The 13,262-nt window shown below is 40.8% G+C and overlaps 1 protein-coding gene across 4 annotated transcripts in view; it reads left to right on the forward strand.

The window, feature by feature from the left end:
• The window catches only part of VPS50 (VPS50 subunit of EARP/GARPII complex), a 127,702-nt gene that overhangs the window by 63,839 nt on the left and 50,601 nt on the right, over positions 1-13,262 (forward strand). For 2 of the 4 annotated variants that reach the window (XM_068126479.2, XM_068126477.2), the window contains exons 18-21: positions 44-220; positions 1,491-1,612; positions 4,056-4,165; positions 5,703-5,824. In XM_068126479.2, coding sequence (XP_067982580.1) covers positions 44-220; positions 1,491-1,612; positions 4,056-4,165; positions 5,703-5,824 — 531 coding nt within the window. The remainder of the gene's footprint in view (positions 1-43; positions 221-1,490; positions 1,613-4,055; positions 4,166-5,702; positions 5,825-13,262) is intronic. The other 2 variants (XM_068126480.2, XM_068126478.2) reach the window with 1 other exon arrangement.

The following is a 13,262-nucleotide window of genomic DNA, read 5'->3' on the forward strand; positions in this document are numbered from 1 at the left end:
TCATACTTGGAGAGTTGCAAAACACACTTATTTTACTTGACAGGAATTCAAGTTCTTGACCGTTGAAATTGGACCTGCTACTGGAGACAGCGTCACTTCTCCCAGTGATGTCACAATGGCTGACACTGGCCCAGCCTTGACACGTGCAGCCACTAATCCTTTTGAGTCCTTCCTTCAAGAACAGGAAGAAAATTCTGAAGATGTCCTCGCAGCGAATGGGGTGAGGTCTTATGTTCTGATCTAGACTCTCTTAAAGGGGATTAGTTAATTGTTCTGTTGAACATGTACGATTTTTTTTCAATACTTTTTCTGTCCATCAGAACCTTCCATGACCTACTCCAGTCTTGTTCGTCTTCTTTGCTGCCTTTTTGTTATTTGGATTGTTTTGTCACTAATTTTCTACATATTTTCTCAACTTTTTGTTTTACTTGTCTCTTATCTTATTATAGATTTTATTTTTTTCACATGTTTCCAGTTACTGGCAATCACTCATTGATTTCTTAAAAATTTATATTGCCTTGCGTTATACTGTTTGTTACTTGCAAAATCGAAGATTTTTCAAGTATATTGGTCAGTCGACTTTGTTATTCTGTCAGTTTGTTTGTCTGTCTGTTTGTTCGCCTGTCACTGGCCTACAGGTCACAATTCTAAACTGATCATCGTGAAACGTTACCAAGTTGTAGAGGTAGTCACAACTCAGAAGCCCAGTGATTTTGAGGTCAAAGGTCATCTTGAGGTAAAATTTCTTAAATCGTCTTTTTTCATCCGATTGACTTGAAAGTTGAACAGGATTTGCATGCCAAGTCACTGAATTGTGAAACCAACTATTTTGAGGTCAAAAGCTCGAAGGTTAACTCAGGGTCATGCTTAAAAATCATAAATTTTCATCCAATTGACCCGAGCTTTGATGAACATCAATTTTCATCTTAAGGTCAATTTTAATCTTAATGAAATGGACAATTTGATGTATCCGTGGCAACTTTGTTTAGAGGGTTGAGTGGATTTTGCCAAGTACCGTGCTCTGCACGATGGATGTCTTTCTTGTTTGTTTGTTTTTGTTTTCCTTGTTTTTTTTGTATATTTAAGTTGAGGCTCTTGGAAGAGTTATGTTGCAGCATAGTTTTTACTCCTTACAGCATAGTTTGTGATTGATAACATTTCTCAATTACAGCGTAGCTTTATGATTGATAATGCTTAACTATTTCTTAGTTACAGCATAGTTTTATGATGGATAATTTACCATTAATATCAGATTAATGACTAGGGTTGCATGTCTCATTGAATCATTGCTGCTAAAATGCATGTATACACACTGTTGTCAATTCCTTTAACCCTTCTTTTTCTCTTTTGTGTATTTTTATTCATTCTTATTTTTCACATTAAAACGTCGTTTCCTTTTACTGGTCTTGTCTCGACGAAATGAGCTTGTACTCAAAATGTAAAATCACAGAAACAAAGCACAAACTTATGCTGCACATTATTATGTCCAGCAGTATGACTCTGATGGAGCAGAGCAGAGCCCCTACCAAGAGGAGGATAGTGACAGTGATGTGGCCGAGGAACTTAAGAGGGACTTTGTTGATGAGCAGACAGGAGAAACGCCTGTGAGGAGGTACAGTCCTTTCCTTCTGAACCAGCTGACCTGACGCCAAGCTATGTCAACCCTTGTTTTGAGAGGGAATGCACTTTTATCATCTTTGGTTTCAATAATCTCTTTTCATTGTTTTTAAAAAACCTGAATTACGAGTATTTTAAAGGATTGAGCTCTTGGTGTCAATTTGAAATCTCTCAGTGAATCAAAATGTTTTTGTGCCGGGTTTTCTGTTTTTTGTTTTTGTTTTGTTCCTGTTTGCCGGGCAAGTTTGCTTTGATATCTGTGTGAGGAAATTGCCGTTGATGGTTGAGTGCTTCTCCGTCAGAGCTGAAACCGCTGAATGTTAAAACCAGGGCACACTGCCAGGGCAACTTTTTTTCGAGTTTGGACCTTCTACTGGAGATTTCCTTTATTCTGCTTGGCTATACAACGCTTTGGAATATCAGGGTTGTGAGAAGTACCCAGAAACATAAATCTTTGTTATTTCTAAGCCTTACAACTACGAATCGTTTTACTGACTTCCTTTTTTTTGGTTTTTGCTATTTCCATTGGATGGGTATTATTCTGACTTGCCTCCTGTGTAGGTAACTTTACTTATATTTTTATTTCTATTCATCTTGATTTCAACCTCGTTGGTCATAAGTGCGGACCTATCTAGCAGCACTGTGATTGTGAATGGCGAATAATATCACAGACTAAATATTGGTGTAGGCACTTCTTTACATTCAAAATATAACAGAAACAGCTGTTTCTCGATTCCCTATATTAAACTTTAAAAGTCCAGCTTAGTTGTAGCTGTGAGTGAAATCTGTGCCGACAGACATAAGAAAACGCAATGAATTTGTTTTATCAACTTGCAAAATAAAAGTAATACAGGTTGTACTTTTGAGTATTCTTTCCACTTAAGAATCTATATTCTGACTTTAAAAAGAACACAATTTTATCCAGAAAATATTATTTGAAACATAGGAGATTGGGAGTGATCGAATTGTCCATTTCATTAAGATTAAAATTGATATTCATCAAAGCTCCTCGGGTCAATCACATGAAAATTGATTCTTTTTCAGATGAAAATTGTTGATTTTAGAAATTTGACCTTGATTCGACCTTTGACCATTTGACCTCAAATAGTTGGTGCCCCAATTCAGTGATACACTCTGCAATTGCTCTTTAATATTCAGGTTAATTGGAAAAAAATTATGATTTTGGAAGTTTGACTTTGAGTTGACCTTTGACCTTTTGACCTCAAAAATAGTGGGTTTCCCAATTTCAGTTACTCGATATGCAAATCATCAACTTTCAAGTCAATTGGATTAAAAATGACGATATGGGGCACAGGAGCATTAGCCACAGGGGGAAGCACTAGTTTAGAAAGGGGGGGGGGGGGGAGGGGGAAAGCATTAGCCTTAAATGAGGGGATGGGATTCATATATTTTTAACTCAACTGGACTATGTCCAGCTGAGTTTTTGTCGACACCCAGTGTCCGTCGTCTGTCGTCTGTCTGTCGTCTGTAAACAATTTGACGTCTACGCTCTAAAAGTCACAAATATTGATTAAATTTGATGAAATTTGTTATGCAGCATCTTTAAGACATAAACTAGTTTGGGATTGCATTTGGGCGTTGCATGCCCAAAAATGGGCGTGGCAGGGCGGCCTTATTGAAAAATCAATTTTTGTCAATCTGGTACTTCCTAATGTAGCTAGAAGGCTGAAACTTGGTGTGTCGACAGTATGTAATACACCTCAACACATACGGGTTTTGACGATGTCCGAAAAATGACCTTGTCGTAACCTATGACATGACTTGACCCATAAACATCAGTTTGGACGACGTCCAAGCTCTAAAAGTCACAAATACTGATCAAATTTGATCAAAATTTGATCAAACCTTCAACATTACTGTACCTCTTTAGCACATAAAAACTATATAGTTTGTGGTTCTATTATGCATATTCTAACCATATTGATATAGACCAGTTGAGTGCAGGTTCCCTGGAACCTGTAGTTTTAATTTTAGATACACAAATATTATACACACACACACACACACACACACACACACACACACACACCACACACACACACACACACACACACACACACACACACACACACACACACACACACACACACACGCACAAACTCATATATTTAATATATCGCAACAAATAATGAATACTAATCATACAAGACATTTTAATAAGGAAGGAAATGTGGCCTGAGCTTTATTGGTTTGATAGTTTATATTCATAGTGGGACATGAGTCCCACTTTTTACAGTTTACATTCATATAGTTTTCACATAGTGGGACATGTTTAGTGAGAGGGTGATTAGCAATTTGAGGGTTCTGCCAGAGGCCGTTGAGAAGAGCAATATCTGCTCACACCCAGGTTTCCTTTGGACAGGAAGTGTTACACCCTCACATCCTTTCATGCCTTACCTTTATTTATCCCTTCCTAGCATCTCCCAAGAGTCTATGCATAAGAAACGTTCAGACTCGCACTCCAGCCTGGGTAAACTCAATGCTCCTATCCTCGCCAACACCACCCTCAACGTGATTCGCCTTTGTGGTGAGCACCGACCAGCACCATACTACCACACATTACTGCATTCTAGGTGTCGCTCTTCATTATCGTGCTTCAATTGCACCACTGGGGTATCATGCAACTCAATCCGACATGCGTGTGCCTTTCTGGATATTTTCAGTATGAGCCTTGTCTTGATCAACACCATAGTTTGATTCTTTTGGGAAAAACCCTGTCCTTATGTTTGCTTTTATCAAACATAGGTCATGATCGGGTCATGATCCGAGCCCGTTTCATTCTCAATCATCAACTTGTTCTATTCTCTATGCTTTTTATTTGACATTTTGGTACATATTCAGGATAGGCCAATCTTGTAGTTGTAGTAAGGCTTCTAACGTTTTGTTTATATCGTGCATTCAAACACAGACAATGTGGCCTTTTGTTTGGAACTTATTTTTATGACTTGTTTAATGTTTTCTTAATTTTGCTTCATTTTATTACTTGCTATAAGCCTGGTGTTGGCTTAACGGTTAGGGTGCTGGCTTGGGGTCCGAGGGTCCTGAGTTTGAATCCCGGCCGGCCGTTGAATTAACACCAGGTGGGGTTCACTCAGTTTGTCATCCTTCCAAGGTCGGCCAAACGAGTACCAGCTTACTGGGATGAATGAGCCATTCGGGTATCCTGTGTCAGAGTGGCGACCCGTCCAGTATTGTGCCCTATAGCCTAGAAACTGCTTCGGCAGCCCTATTAATCTGAAGATGCAAAAGGGAGTGGTCATCATTACTTGCTATACATACTAGGCCTCAGCACTTAGACATATGTTTTGATCTTTCTGGTCTTTACCAGCAGCCGACTAAACTTTAGTTGTAATTTCTCAAACAATAACATGATGGATATGATGGTCGGATAGGGTCAATTTTTTTTTTTTTTTATACAGATGTATAGACTACTGAAGGAGTTAACGGAGATTATAATCTTAGTGTGCTTGCAGTAACATGGGAAACACAGGTAGATTTAAGTTTCACAGACATTCGCTCACATCAAAAGTGGTGTGGGTGAGGATAGGAGCATTTCAGCTGGAACTGCTGTTCAACTGGAATTCCAACAGGTGGCACTGCATGGTGTTAAAGCAAGTTAGCGAACATAAAGGCCATTTGGCCCATCATGCCTGCGCCAGATTTACATTTTGGCAGTCAAGCCGTAAATTTGCCCACAGGACCAGCACACAGTGGCACACTCTTTGAATCATACCTTCGGACTTTCACGCTTCGTCCAAATGCAGGTGGGATATTTGGCTTTGCATACCGGTCCTCAGAATGCTGTACTCTGAAGTGCGGTGACCTTGAATCAGTGCCTTGCCAGAATGGCAGTTTTAGTTAGATTTGACTTTTTTGAAGATCATCTTCAGGATGTGAGCACACTAGCAACTGAGCACACTGACTTCTTTTTCTTTTTTTTTCTTTATTATTATCTAACAAAGACATCCAACGAAGTTGGACCTTAAGAGAAGAAGAGTTATATTTATGCTGGGTATACCTTGAACATTGCTTATAATAAGTGCATACTCTTTTATTTTTGGCAGGGAAATACATGCAGATGATGAGTGTGTTGAAACCCATTGCATTTGATGTGGTGCAATGCATGACACAACTCTTCGATTACTACTTGTACGCAGTCTATTCCTCATTCAGCAAGGAGAACATGGTACTTCCTCATTTTTTGTTGCTTCCAGATTGATCTCCTGTAATTGTCATTCATGTACTTTTTGATATGTATAAAGCATCCAGCTAAAGAGCCCAAATTGTATTCATCCAAGGAAAACAATTGTGATGGTATGAGCAGATGTCTGTTTGTCTGTCTGTTTTTCTAGAACAGGACATCTCAAAAAGTTATGGATGGATTTTGACAAAACGTTGTGGACAAGTTGGGTGTGTGACAAGGGTGAATTTATTACAATACATTTTAGTGAAGATCCAGAAAATCTAATTTTTAATGATTCTTCACCATTGAGAGATAAAGCCAAAAACGATATATAGCACGATATCTCAAAAAATGGCAAAAACAAGCCGATTTCATTCTGGTTAAGGTCTGGATCCAGATCCGGCCTATAGGTGGGATACAAAACGTAAACTGTTCCGCCTGGCAGAGGTATGCGCTCTCCCGAGTGCTGTTCTGGTTCATGTACTGCAATGATGTCTCTGTGTTTTGTCCTGTATTTGATTTGTGTACAAACTCCTCCAGGAGACTTTGATCAATGTATAAAATTTATTTAAACTTGGACTTCCGTTTCCGGTCTTGCTGGCGACGGTTCGTTTTTTCGCAGGTCTCCACGCTCTCCATCGAAATCGAAGTTAAGTCATTGTTCCAATTTGTATTTTCGTTATAACTGTATTTCTTTTATGGTGTATGTACGTATATTGTCCCGTCAAAGATTTTCGGTGCAAATCTTTCATACCTGTATTGAAAATCGCGTTAATTCGTGTCGTCTCGAGGCCCTGTACAGTGTACACTGTACAACCTTGAGGCTTTGTTTTTCTCTCAGCGCCTGTCGTTTGTGATCCAATAACTTTCGTTCTCTGTTTTCGCAGTCTTTCCACCCCAATAGACGGGTCAATATACTGCCTGACCCCAAAAAAATTGCAAATTTTTGTTTTATGCTTATTTCTAGTAGTTTATGAAGTGGAAGACAACATATTAAAAGTTGGACAATTTTGACGCATGGGAAAGTCCCTCAGTGACGTCAGAAAACAAGATGGCTGCCGGCAGATAAAACGTAAAAAAATTGACTGATATCATCAGACCACTAACAATTTAAAGTAAATTTTGCACCAATATTTGTATTATGATCGTTGCTGGTAGTTTATCCAGTGCTAATCCTGAGACCATTCGCAATTTAAAGTAAATATTTGCACAAATATATGTTCTTTGATTGTTTCTGCCAGTCTATGACATGGAAAGCCACATATAAAAAATTGGACAATTTTGACACATGTGGAAGTACCATATGCCTTCTAGTCTTAGATTCCAGTTTCATCGTCCTCCTCCTCCTCCTCTATGTCTGGTTCAACACTCATATTGTCACAGTTGCTGTCCTGGCAATGTCCACATGCACTGGTGCACTCTAATCCATGCTTCCTACATGAACACCTTAGTGTTTTGCACCCCCCTGAACAGTTGCAGTGAATCATCTGAAGTAGTATGTCTGGAGCAGGGCTTTTGTCTGTCATCACTGGAACAAGTTTTCCTCCTTCTACCTTCCATCCCCACTCCGTTGGCTCCATTCCACAACAAAGGCCCATCCATTCCATTACCTGGTAATAGGTCCGCAGAGAATGAAACTTGCAGGCAGCGGATGTGGGTGGCAGTCTTTCAGGAGTGACAAATGCCTTAGCCCTTGCAACCTTTTTGCAGAGAATGTTGTATCTGATCGATGCCAATGAGTCGTTCTGATTTGCTTTAAACAATGCCACCATTGCTCTGCAGCCTGCAGTTTCAATAACATCCTGACTCTGCTGTGGTTTACAGAACACCTTTGAGCTGTCTATCAGTTCCTTTTCTTTCTTGATGATTCTTTGAAACCCTGACTTCTTTCCAATCGCAAAGACACGAGACGTTGCGTCACAGCCAGTTAATGCATGAAGGAACAATATATCTCTGCAGGCTGCATTTCCAAGTATCTGCTGAAGGACTTTGATATTGTAGACATTTGATTTTGCCTTGTCAGAACGGAAATAGAGTTCAATGCAGTTTGTCTCCACCATATAGAAGAGCAGGAGGAGAAGGAGATCTGTATCTTCTCCAATGAGGGTTGTAGATCTGGAAGCCGCATTTGCGACGGCCGCTTTTGCAATCTCAACATCAGCATCTCCCTCTGCTTGGATCACCTCACAGCCTTCCTTGTGGAACACCTCTATAATCAACAGTATCATTGCCTGCTTGTTTGACTCATTCGACAGAAAGTCCTCCTTTTTCCCAACAAATTTTGTTGACTCCGTAATGTTAACCTTGGTGGCATTCTTGTTTCTATTCCGACGTTGATGAGAACAGTCCTTTGTGCTTGGCCCAGCCTCATAACCATCAAACACAACAGTAGCTTTGCCATAGTGTCGTACTGTAAATGAGGCATATTCATCTGCAATGGAACTGTAGGTGAATCCCTCTGTCCACTTTAAGCGGTGAATAAGTGATCCCTCGTCAAGAACATAGTGATCTGTTCCTGGAACTGTCTGGTTGACAGCATTGTCAGATTTGGTTGTAGCATAATTCCTTATTGCCTCCGCCAACTGTGGTTTATCTGGCTGGCGCAGGATGTTTTTTGCCTCAAAAAGAGACATTGGGTATAGGCAGAGTTCATATTTCATCACTTCACCTATCTGGAGATCTCCCGTCTGTGACACCACTAAGAACCTCTGGAATAGTAACGCTGGATCTATTGTGCGGTCCTCAGCAACTTTGACTGCCCTGCTGAATGCAAGTGTCTTGGCTTTAGAACTCCTTTTGTGTGAATAGGAGTAAGCTGGGTGATCATCCATCTTCTTGACAATGTCACTACCTACTTTGAATAGGTCATGAACATTGACATCCTCATTTGCAGTAACCCCTGTGATGATATTGCGCAATGACTTGTCATCAGAAAATGGTGTGAAGCTGTCCAGTTTTTCGGCAACTTTGCCACGATCAGCTTCATCTCGACTCACCCTGGATGTTGTCAACTCCTTATGTTGTTCACTTGTTGAGTAGCTACTCGAGGTCAGTTCTTGCATAGCAAGGTTGTAGGAGGACGATATGGTTGAAGACAGAGTCCAAACTGCTCTCTGGTGCTCTGACATCCCACTTCCTCGAGTCAGCCCCCCTTGGCTTTTCAGTGAGCGCATTAATGTCTGTTCTATCACAAGATCAGAGCCTAGGCCAGCCCAGTATTGGTCACTGCGCCGGATTACATGATAACCAGATTGGAACTTCTGATGAACCTCAGGGTTGTCATCCTCTAACGCAAGCATCTTCTCGAGATAGAGTCGAGCTGACTTCAGGTAATTGGGATGGCCAGCAGCTGCAAATATCGGCAAGCAAGCTGATATGGCTTGGAGATGCATCTCCCAGGACCCCGTCCGATCAGCTGCCACAAGTGCCCTTGCAATTCCCAACATACGCTGGTAGTTGATCCAAACTGCACTGGTTTTCGAGTCCTTTGCAAGTTTATTCCTTTCCTGATTCAATCTATTGTCAATGAAATGAATGCACTCTGATTGCAACACAGACTCTATAGTGTCACTTTCGACAGTCTCCAGGGAAATGTACAGTCGCTCCAGTTCTGCCACTTGTTCTTGAAACCCAGGGTCAACTTCCACAATCTTGCCAACAACCTGACGTGTAAGACACTGATCCACAAGCAAATGGCCACGAAAAGCACGTTGCACCGCCTTCCCACTCAGCATGTGCACAACAGCATTTTGACCATACACTGTTTCCAGGATCTCTTTCAGTCCACTTCCATCCATCAAACTTCCAATGGCACCCAACAAATTCATTAATGTGTGGAAGCTCCCAAGCAGTAGCACTGCATTATGGATTGGGTTATCAGCAGGAAGAGCATTCACTATCTCAGAGGCCTTCCAAAACAGCGGTTGGTCAAATGTGATGATTGCTGGCATGTTGTGTTTTGATGCAAGTTTGCTCAGGTAATCAAGAGTTGACAAGATGCAGGTTTTGTCACCTGGGTTCATATCAATCATTGGGAGAAACTGTATTGAGGCTTTCCCTGGGTGATCACACTCCTCATGCAGAAAGTGCATCATGCCTTGCCAATTTGGTGCACTCTTTTCGAAGCAAAATGACATCTCCCATAATATGTCAATTGGGCGATCACAAATTGATAACAAAGGGAGGGGCTGAAATTTGAGGTTGCGGTTGACGTGCTCTGCATAGCGGTAATCTATTATATTGATCTTCGTCAGTTCGACGAGCTTCCTGTCAGACATTTTCTTTCTAGATATGATGTGGCTAGATTGACGCCCTGGTGTAATAGCTGCTATCATGCCCATCCCATGAAAGGTACCCTTTCCATCCAACGTTATGATGTTGTGGTCCACATTGTCTCCAGCAAATAACAAGGATGTATCAAGAATGTCGGTGTCACCTCCAAACACATCCGGAGCAAGAGAAGAGGCTGCATTTACTTCAAACCGTTGCACTTCGGAGTAAGATGAGGAAAAGCCAAAGGTTGATAGACTATCTATCAAGAAACGAGACCTATACAAGTGAAGCATTTGCACTGCAAGACCAAGCTGCAATGGTGCAATTACAGCCCTTGGACGCACTGCTTGGATGACTGCTTGTCCAATACCAGCAACCTCCCTAGATGTATCTTTCCCGACCAAAAGATGCTGCAGCAAGAATCGCAGGCTAGTTGGGACATACCCCAATGCAGCAGTAAGGCTTAGGTCTGCAGTAGTTGGGTATGTATCCCCATGTGGTGCAACTGTTGTTTTTATGTCACTTTTTATTAGTTTTGCAGCAGTCTGAAGAATTGCACGTTTTTGTGCTTCTTCATCATCTTCTCGTGGTGCATTGTAGTGGTCACGGAGGATCTGGGACATTTTTTCTCTGAATGTCACAATGTCTTTTAAGCCTCTACCCTCTGCCATGAATATAGATTCACCATATCGTTTTTTAAGCTGTTCCTTCATGTATTGGTTCCCATATGCATTGGATTCACTATCGCCCAGGTATTGTTCCATTCTAGCCACGAGGTCTGTAATTGTTAACTGTTCCTCATCATTGTCTTCAAGAAAAGAGCACACCTTATCGAAAGCCTCATTCTGGTCACTGTCCTTAGGCCTTCCCATTTTTCGTCTCTTGTTTGACTCAGTCGGCTTGAACCGTTGTGGAATGTCTCGCATTGTGCGGAAATTAATGTTGCAGGACTTGTGGTACACACAGTCAGCTGCATGGAGATCACCCTCAAAATATTCAATGCGGCCTTGAACAGCAAGGGCCCATTCATCGCTCCTTGTTTTGCAATGAACTGATATAGTTTTAACAAATGCGTCAGTCTTCACGTAGCCAAAACTGGCTGTTTCTGCATGGCCTCGCTTTGGGCCCTCTTCCTTAACTTCAGTGCCGCAGAAAAGGCAATGTGTTTTACTGTCATATGGTCCCAGGGAAATGCGAGCACTCCTCTTGACTGATGGACCTGATTCCGCATGATCCTTCTTGGTTAAAGCAATGTCCTTTTTGTTTATGTGATTCACTCGGCATGATTTGTGAACACTGGTACCAGCTAGAATTCTGATGTCAACATCCCTTTCGGCACTTGCACGGTTGATGCCTTCTGCTCCTTTCTCACGAACTGATACTGTTTCCTCACAGTCCAATCCCCTTTGGCATAAAGGGCAGGTCTCTTTACCATATAAAGAGTTCATTTTCTATCTCTGAAAATACAAAAATGAGATCTTTTAGAAGCATGCAGTCAATTTACATTGGCCATATACATTGAATGCCATCAGAGCATTCTCCGCCCCTGAAACTGAGATATTTATGTAAGATATATATTAGGAGGAAACATACTATGGAATAATCTGCATAGTGGTCATCCCATTGCTTTCTGCATCTGAAATGAATTATATACAAGGGCTCTGTTGCTTAGTCACAAGGTGCACCAGGAAAAGATATGTATAGTCCAGAAGAAAAACATACTGATAGAACCCCCCCCCCCCCCCCCTTCCCCCAATCAACTGGTCCCATTCCTATTAAATAAATATGCATCCCCACAACTCTAGAACCTGGAAAATAAATACCATCATACACTACAGTTGTAGGAGTACAAAATACATGTAGAATATATGGGGCAATTGTATGCATAGGCCTACCTGTCTTTTTGCTACTGCCTTGGCCTTGGTTGTATTGTACTGTATCTCCTTGGTTGTATTGTATTGTATCTCCAATGTTTACCATACAACGTTGTCCAATTGAGTCCTAATTAGGTGTAATTAACTCATTCATGTGGAGTTGTTACTCAGTCAAGCTGCACAACTACCAGTGAGGAATTAGGTCATTAGCCTACATGCTGGGAGGTCATATTGTTAAAGACATGTGTCAGGTAGCAGATGTAAACATTGTTAAAGACACGAAACAAGTGTTATAAAATGTTGCCTTTGCAGCTGGTCTCACTGGAACAAATTAATTTATATAAACAAAAAGAAACAAAAATAAAAAACCAAAGACGTTTTCGACGTAGTGAATCGTGCATGGTTTTGTGACATTTTTATCATGTCAAAAATTTTTACTTTCCCATGGTCCATTTCTGTCCAACTTTTGATATGTTCCTAAGTAAGTCTTAAAATATAAGGAAATGCAATAAAACTAAAATTTGCAATTTTTTTGGGGTACGGCTGTTCTGGTTGTATATTGACCCGTCTACAAAGCCTACTTCCTTATGTAAATCTCAACTCAAAAAAAAGAAAAAAAAAAGACATTACCTTCTCTGTGCTCATTCGTTTATTCTTTCTTATTCGTTCGTTCGTTCTTCGACCACGTGTTTCTCCCCCATTTCCCCAGATAGATTGTCAAATTTCAATTCGTTATTTTATCGTCCATGTGATATTGTTTGATTATAGTTAGTTTTGGTTTGAATTTCCTGTAACTCGTATTTAATTAATCGTGTTCTGCTCCTCGTGTGTGGCCTTGTACTGTAGTTGTACCCCCGTCGGTGTTTTGTTAACTTAAGTGTGTTTTGCTTGGCTCTTGGTTTTTTCCCTTCTACCCCGAACATAATACTGTCTAACGTTCTAAATCCCCCCCCCCCCCCCCCAAAAAAAACAACAAAAAAACCAAAAACATTTATTTTATTTTCTCCACGTGTACTGTTGTCTCATCCTGTATTTTCTGTCCAGGTGTGCTGTTCGCCCCACCCCCATTATCTCCTTGCCATCCACCGTTTGCCCTGTTCACGTGACTCGTGGTGGTCCCTCTCGGCTCTCCCCCCGTTGGTATTTTTGTGCATATAAGATTGTTCATAGTTCTGTTTAAATATTTTTAAATATGTTTAACCTTTCCCCTTCTGTTTTTTATTCAGTGGTATATTACAACACGCTGTTTTTCTTCCTATTTAAAAGGCTTTTCTCAATTTCCTCTCCAACTCATT

This window comes from Myxine glutinosa, chromosome 10, assembly GCF_964187855.1.
Source record: "Myxine glutinosa chromosome 10, kmMyxGlut1.1, whole genome shotgun sequence".
NCBI classification, from domain to species: Eukaryota; Metazoa; Chordata; class Myxini; order Myxiniformes; family Myxinidae; genus Myxine; species Myxine glutinosa.